Source organism: Lobosporangium transversale, assembly GCF_002105155.1.
Source record: "Lobosporangium transversale strain NRRL 3116 chromosome Unknown BCR41scaffold_51, whole genome shotgun sequence".
In the NCBI taxonomy this organism is placed as follows: Eukaryota; Fungi; Mortierellomycota; class Mortierellomycetes; order Mortierellales; family Mortierellaceae; genus Lobosporangium; species Lobosporangium transversale.
Genome location: NW_019029029.1, coordinates 297,999 through 304,853, shown reverse-complemented (window position 1 = coordinate 304,853; position 6,855 = coordinate 297,999). Strand labels below are relative to the sequence as shown.

Sequence of the window (6,855 nt, the reverse complement as noted above, 5' to 3'; positions counted from 1 at the left end):
CAGAATCTGTCTGTGCTTGAAATTGCATCTGAATTAACTAGGCTGCAAGAACTTGGCAAGAAAAACGCCATTCCCTTAGCCGATCTTAGGACGGCACCGTGTCTCTGTCCAACGTTGGCAGTATCGGGGGACCTAATTTGCATCCTATAATTGTCACATCTGAGGTGGCAATCGCTGCCATTGGCAACATGCAGCGTTTGCCTCGCTTCAAGATGATTGAGGAGGATGGCAAGATGGTTGAGCGCTGGTTGCACAGCAAATTGCAATGTCAGTTGGAGCGCCGATCACCGTGTCATTGATGGGGCTACTATAGCCCGCCTTAATGCACTCTGGAAGACTATGATCGAGAATCCTGTCTTGATGGGAGCCATGCTTCGCTAACTTTTTGTTTTTATTGTTATTGTTGTCAATGTTGCTACTACCTTTTACTTCAAGATTGAATATGTGAAGTGCAATGGTGGCCGTCTCCATTTCTTTTTATACATATAAACCATACTAGACTATTTTACTTTAAGAGAAAAATCATAAGTAAAAAAAAAAAAAAAAAAAAAAAAAGACTAATCTCATATTTCTTCCTTAATGTTTTTCTTTTTTTTACATGTCCTATTCTAATTTTCGTAAAACTTCAATGAAGCTAAAGGTATTGAGCGGACATGGACATGTTGGAAAGATTCATTTACTTTTGCCCCCTGTGAAGCATGTTCAGTATAGATATCCTCACTGTCATTGGGAGCGAGGTAATACACCTGGTCGATTTCATCTCTCAAGGTATGCCTTCAAGTTTGGGTTGTAGAACATACCGACATCGTCGGGTCCATGAGAATCGTCCGAGAGTGTAATCCTTCCTCCTTTTGAGAGGATATGCTAAAAGAAAAGAAACAGTAAAAAATAGACTTAGAAACTATAGTGCGCACACATTGGAAATGTTGATACAACTTGTAAAAAAAAAAAAAAAAAAAAAAAATACTTCGAGAATGTCCCGCTGAGGATAGGCATCCGCAAGCCCTTTCTTCCAAGCTCGTGAATTAAGCTCAAACAGTCCGCCATAACCGACTACATAGTCAACGTTGCGTCTCACAAGTTCCCAAAGATCTGGTGTTAGTTTGTTTTGGTTCTGCCTGGCTGTTTCTTGTTCATGTTGTTCCTGACTTTTATTTTGATCTTTACCCTGATGATGATGACATCCATTAATGGCACTAAAAAAGATGCGCACCAGATCCAAATGTCCCACAACTTCCGGCTGAAGTCCTTGAAGCATTTGAAACTGTGCATCAAAATATTCTCGGAACAAGACTTGCCATGATCCATGACCCACTTTCTCCAGTGCCTGAGATACAATTCCTGTGAGAAATCCAATGGGATTCCATGGATATGGTGCAATGAACCCCAATATATTGTACCTGCGGCAATGTGATTGGTGGAGGAACAGTACCAGCCGTTGTTAATGTTGTAGCTGTAGCTGTAGCTGTAGTTGTAGAAGATGAAGTATCTGTGGGGCCAAATAAGGTCTGTCGATAAGGTTGTCGAAGATTCCGAACATACTCAATAGATTCAGGTCCAAAGTATTCGGTTTCAAGGCCGATTAGGAGACAAATCTGATCCTTGTATTTCTGTTGAAGACGCACAGCCTCCTGTAAGAACTGGTCATACATCCTTTCTAGATCTTGAGTTGTCAAATGGGACTTGAAAGCAAAAAAATAAAAATAAGTCAATATTTTAGTCGTATACGTTTCGTTTTGTATTGATCGAAGACGACAAGATGTTTTTTTTTTTTTTTTTTTTTTTTTTAACCTCTTCAGGATAAAGCTGATCAGGACGATAACGAGGCATATGCTCGGAGAGGCCATAGATTGTGAATCCACGCTGGATCGCCGACTGAACAACTTGCTCAAGCGTACCCTTGGCATGCATACAAAACTGTCCTGAGTGTGAGTGGAACGAAAATAACCCTGGTTAAGTTGTTATTATTGTTCTCTATCGAGGCCATTTACTCAGAGCTTAAGCGAGAGAAAATGAAGGGAAGAAAGGAATGTAAAGTCCAGAAATGAGATGTTGTTAGCAAATAGGAATGAGAAGGGAGGAAAAAAAAAAAAGATCAGTTTGTATCAAGGAAAGAGTCATAATCACAGACTGCTCTCATTTACCCAGGCCATATTATTGAGTACATTTATGATTCAATTAATTCAATTCTATTAACTCTTTCAAAATATCAGACTACTACAAATATATATATTTATCACTATCAATAATTTTATTGTCTTCTTTCTTTTCAGAATCCTGTAGGGTTTCTTGCCTGCAAGAGACACAGCATCTGGATAGAGTCACCAAAATATGATCTATCAGACTCAAGGTTTTCCATCTGATCCTGGAGCCGCGTTTGGTTAGGATGGCGCATCGTCCACATCAGAGGGATGCTGGAGCAGTAAAAGACATATCGCAGTAATTGCGATCGTGAATCTTATGACCATTCAAATGGTATCCTGCGCACACTTCGGAGAGTGATCCAAAAAATGATGATTGCGCCATCAATGTGGGACAAATGCGAGGATCGTGTGTCAACAAATAATAAACTGACAATCGCCACCTATAAAAAAAAAAAAAAGAAAAAACAATGATTTATAAATTAGTGTTTTTTTTTTCTTTTTTCAAATCCAACACCATCGTATTCTGTAAATAAACTTACGGGACACGGCACGAGTTCCAATTAAAGTCTTTGTCATTGTCACTTTCCAGGACTTTATGTGCTGCTGGCTCATAGTATCCGTTCGTTGAAAGCTTTAAAAAGTCTGCAATCAGGCCAGTAGGATTCAGGCTTAATTGATGTTGTACATTTGTGATGATAGCATCCATGACTTTAGCCCATTGTGGTGAACGCTCGGGGTCCTCATTATAGAAGGTTAGGAATCCTGACAGAATAAAGTCTGAGGGCCGTGTTACTTCTGCGTATGCATTTTCCTCTCCAACTGAGGCACCGCCTGAATAACCAAATGCAGACACCTTGGGTGGCTCAGGCACTTTGACCCAATCTCCCAATGTAGGCATGAATGTATAATGGTTGATTTCGTGGTCCCAGATCGCCTTACAGAGGGAATGGCAATCTGACGATAATCATAGCGCCCACAAGGAGAGCGACCCCAAACTTTAGCGGCGTAGAATAATGACGTGGCAATGTCAATGTCGCCATCGGTCGCAGAGTTTTCGCCTCCTTCTGGAGCGTTTTTGTAAGTACGGTGATGCTTATCATCAATCTGCTGCCATGCACAAAGCCCATTGGCGTTTTTAAAGTGAAGGAACCAGCGCAAGAGTCCATCAAAATCCTGCTGATTGCGCATTAGAACAGATATTAGCATTCCATATCCAATGGCTTTTAATTATTATTCCCAAGAGCAAAAAAAAAAAAAAGAAAAAAAAATGTTAGGGAGAGAGGAATAATTGCAAAGGTTAATTTTACTTTTCGCTTTTTCTATTTAGTTACCTTCAGAACAAGTAATTGCATTCTTTTGTTCAACTTCGCCTTTTTTGTTGTAATCAATGTAAAACATGTCACCCAGGCACGCACATACTCTGTACGCCAGTCATTATACTTTTTTTCAATAGAAGGCATTCTGGCTCCACTTGTTTGTTGTGAATTCAGCTACTTTCTGCTGTTGAGATGTTAATTGAAGAAATGAAGGCCACTGATGTATTATGGATGGAGTAAGTTGTTGCCAAGAGAGAAAGAGAGAGGGAAGAAAGACATGATACTATAATTTATCCGCCTAAGAGTCTTTTATTCCCATTCCCTTCCAATGACGACAAAAGCAAAAAAGTGCAACAGCCGAGTCCGATCATAAAAAAATTACCCTGCTCTGCTTCAATTTAGGACGTAAAATATAAATAGGATACTCGAAATGACAATAAAACTGCAATTTCACCCTGTCATCCCGCTGTGCCTGTCTCAGAAGAGCCCTGATTCCGCTTCAGGTCAATGTCGTCATCAAAAGGGCTCCCATAAGTACCACAATTGCAAGGCTGCGTGATAAATCAGGTGAAAAGGGTGGAAAGGGTGGGAAGGAAAAAGTAAAGCACGATAACGGCAATAACATGTAAACGTGTCCACAGTACAGAAAGTCGTCCAGGATATCAAGAAATCAATCAGAGTAACCCACTACCATGTTTCTTTATTGCTACATCTCATTTTGTCATCGACCATTCAGGCCACGTATTTGTATTTTTTTTTTTTAAAAGTCGCGTGATGCTGAGCGAAGTGTTGCTAGGAGACCCAGGAATTCATCAAAGTCGAGTTCGCCATCCCCATTGGTATCAAATGCCTTGATTACAAAGCCCAGCTCCTCATCACTTGCTTCTTGGCCTACAGATGCAGCAAGCTGCTTGAGCTCGTCCGTCGCAATGCGACCGTTCTTGTCTTGTCGTATGATGTGAATGCCTCCTTAAACTTAGCGAGTTCCTCTGGTGTAAAATTGATATTTTGCTGTGGTGTTGCCTTCATTTTTTTTTTTTTTTTTTTTTTTAAAAAAAAAAAAGCGAATGTACATGTACATTCATATATATTATATTAATAAATAAAATAATAAGGAACCTTCAGCACTCTTCTATGCTTTATGAATAGAACAAAGTGTTGTTTGACATACCATTTTAAATGATGAAACGTCTGTCGAGGGAAGAGGAAATTAAGTCGATTGAGGAGTGTGATGTGGGGGAAAGAAGAAAGAGATAGAAAATTCCGAATGCTCAAGAAACATTATCTTTTATAGTTGTTTTTTTTTTTTAAAAAAAAAAAAAAAAAAAAAAAAAAAAAAAACAATAGCCAATTGTCAACGTGTACTTGCTCCAAACCCCACATTGGTACAACTCCAATTCTTTTTAGTCTTTGTTAAGCGCATAATAAGATTCGATGCGTTATATAATTTCCGTTGCCTTCTGCCTTCTTTTTTGTTAAAGTAGAAACTTCTCCAATTCAGTCTCTATCTTTATTATTATTTATTCTCGATTCGCGTTTAGTTTTGACTTTTGAGCAATTATATACAAATGTATTAATGTATTATACGCATAAAAATGCACAGCATAACAGCGCACTTGACCAACTAATATCTATTTATTTTAATTCAAAAAATATAGAGACTTTATATGATTTGGAGTCCAACTTTTTAATGAATATATACAAGATCGTTCAAGGCACTATTCTGCAATCGCATGCTTTGTCATCCAATACCGTGTTTTGGTCATATATCGTTAGAGCTTAGAGGTTTTGTAAGATTCCTATCTTGGCCATCGGACAAATGAGCCATGTGCACCACCTTGGACACGCATCAAAAGAAGAAAAGGACTAGATAGATTTTTCAGCTTCAAGACAAACTTATAAATAAATATAATGGAGATAAGAAAAAAGATCACCAGGAAAAAAAAAAAAAAAAAAAAAAAAAAGCGACTAACAATGCTATCAAGAAGATAATGAAAAAGTACTGACAAAAGTTGTAGCAAAGGGTGGTTTCGATCCACCGACCTCTGGGTTATGAGCCCAGCGCTCTTCCTCTGGGCGACTTTGCTGTCATTATTGGTTTTAGTAAATTATTTATTCTTAAAAGTCTTTCTATAAGTGCACAACCTATAAGTGCACGACCCATAAGTACAAGCGTTTCTGTCTCTGACACTGTGGCATTAGTTATAACTTTCAAAAAGAAAAAATAAAGATCCTTAATTTCCCCTAATAGAGCATTTTTGAAGATCTCATTATCCACAGCTCCACCTCTCTCCTGAGGCATGTTCAAGCTCGGGGATAGAAGCTCCTATTGGTGAATAGAATTTGAAATATTTTATGGTAAGTCGGAAGTCAAGGAGATCAAAAGTTGTTCACTAACTGCTCTGATCTATGAATAAAAAGGGGAGTGCTCCATTTGGGTACACTCCCTAGCCTCGGGACGTAACAACTCCCCCCAAATTTTATGTAGGGTTTTTGGCGTCTTGTCTAAAGGCCTTGAGGAAAAATAAGAAAAACTTCTTGTTGTTGAAAGCAGAATTGTCAAGCTGTGGAGTGTGCACGACTCTCGGGAAGAGAAGCCGTTTGATAGCGGAGAGTGGCGATGATTCCGCGAAGAGCCGCCTCCAAAGAGAATTCGCATGGGCTAAGAGGTATGAACGCCTCTACAAGACGTATACTAAGTTGCGCAAGCAATCAGAGAAGTATAAGACTATGCGCATACGGGTAGAGAAAGTTGTAGATTCTCTTAACTCTCTGTCGCCATCACATCCAGTTGCTAGTTGCACATGCTGCAAGGGAAAGAATAGAGTTGATGGTTGCTGAATTGAAATTTATTGACTGTTGCAAAAAAAAAAAAAAATATTGAAATGAGGACGAGTGTGTGCTCTCTTTTCTTCATACTGGAGAAAACTTATTTGTACAAAAACTCCAGTTATCTCAACCCTACTAATATAACAGCTCTCTGCACTTTACAGCTTTGCCGCTACATGACGCTTGTGCCGTTTGGTCTGGTTATGGGTGAGTTGTCTCTGCTTCCTCTTAAGAAGTCTTGTTGACTCTGATGCGTTATTCTTTTGCTGCTTCTTCCTCTTTCTGTCATTAATATGAGGATTTTGCTGTCTTAGGTTCTTCCAATATTGACGAATGATGATGTCCGAGTCAAAATTCTCATAGGGAATTTGCTCGTTGTATGAGGAGTCATAGCCCTTCCACTTTACAGTATACATCATTCCTTTTCCCGTGAGTTCGTGGTCAACGATAGACTCTATTTCATACGACTCTTCACTGGGAGCATCAAGAGCTTGAGTGACCATTTTGAGCTGGCTCGGAGCATAATTACGAGCCAATTTCTGGTTGGTAGCGTCTAGCAGAGTGTA

The 6,855-nt window shown here is 39.2% G+C and overlaps 3 protein-coding genes and 1 non-coding gene across 4 annotated transcripts; all 4 read right to left on the bottom strand.

The window, feature by feature from the left end:
- Positions 1-562: 562 nt before the first annotated feature.
- On the bottom strand, positions 563-2,076 carry BCR41DRAFT_361952 (Polymerase/histidinol phosphatase-like protein). Its single transcript, XM_022025645.1, has 5 exons — positions 1,949-2,076; positions 1,792-1,917; positions 1,401-1,682; positions 968-1,327; positions 563-864 (listed from the first exon to the last, which is right to left on the bottom strand). The coding sequence occupies exons 1-5, from the start codon at positions 1,985-1,987 to the stop codon at positions 757-759; spliced, it is 915 nt and encodes a 304-aa protein (XP_021877054.1). The 5' UTR covers positions 1,988-2,076; the 3' UTR covers positions 563-756.
- Positions 2,077-2,145: 69 nt separating this feature from the next.
- Positions 2,146-3,797, bottom strand: BCR41DRAFT_361951 (Six-hairpin glycosidase-like protein). The gene is made up of 5 exons (XM_022025644.1): positions 3,541-3,797; positions 3,476-3,514; positions 3,104-3,364; positions 2,684-3,026; positions 2,146-2,584 (listed from the first exon to the last, which is right to left on the bottom strand). The coding sequence occupies exons 1-5, from the start codon at positions 3,602-3,604 to the stop codon at positions 2,404-2,406; spliced, it is 888 nt and encodes a 295-aa protein (XP_021877053.1). The 5' UTR covers positions 3,605-3,797; the 3' UTR covers positions 2,146-2,403.
- Positions 3,798-4,143: 346 nt separating this feature from the next.
- On the bottom strand, positions 4,144-4,718 carry BCR41DRAFT_361950 (hypothetical protein). Its single transcript, XM_022025643.1, has 3 exons — positions 4,632-4,718; positions 4,397-4,483; positions 4,144-4,376 (listed from the first exon to the last, which is right to left on the bottom strand). Exons 1-3 carry the CDS (start codon positions 4,632-4,634, stop codon positions 4,221-4,223), a joined length of 246 nt encoding a protein of 81 aa, XP_021877052.1. The 5' UTR covers positions 4,635-4,718; the 3' UTR covers positions 4,144-4,220.
- Positions 4,719-5,475: 757 nt separating this feature from the next.
- On the bottom strand, positions 5,476-5,547 carry BCR41DRAFT_t132. Its single transcript has one exon. It is a non-coding gene; the product is annotated as a tRNA-Met (tRNA).
- Between the last annotated feature and the right edge of the window lie 1,308 nt (positions 5,548-6,855).

Bases quoted from the DNA above. Each gene is read 5' to 3' on its own strand.
- BCR41DRAFT_361952 (XM_022025645.1), bottom strand. From the start codon at position 1,987: ATGGCCTCGATAGAGAACAATAATAACAACTTAACCAGG. The intron at 1,918-1,948 runs GTTATTTTCGTT...CACTCAGGACAG, and splicing joins ATAATAACAACTTAACCAGG to TTTTGTATGCATGCCAAGGG. The intron at 1,328-1,400 runs GTACAATATATT...ATTGTATCTCAG, and splicing joins CACCAATCACATTGCCGCAG to GCACTGGAGAAAGTGGGTCA.
- BCR41DRAFT_361951 (XM_022025644.1), bottom strand. From the start codon at position 3,604: ATGCCTTCTATTGAAAAAAAGTATAATGACTGGCGTACAGAGTATGTG. The intron at 3,515-3,540 runs GTTTTACATTGA...ACAACAAAAAAG, and splicing joins TGTGCGTGCCTGGGTGACAT to GCGAAGTTGAACAAAAGAAT. The intron at 3,027-3,103 runs GTCAGATTGCCA...CTACATTGGGAG, and splicing joins TTGTGGGCGCTATGATTATC to ATTGGGTCAAAGTGCCTGAG.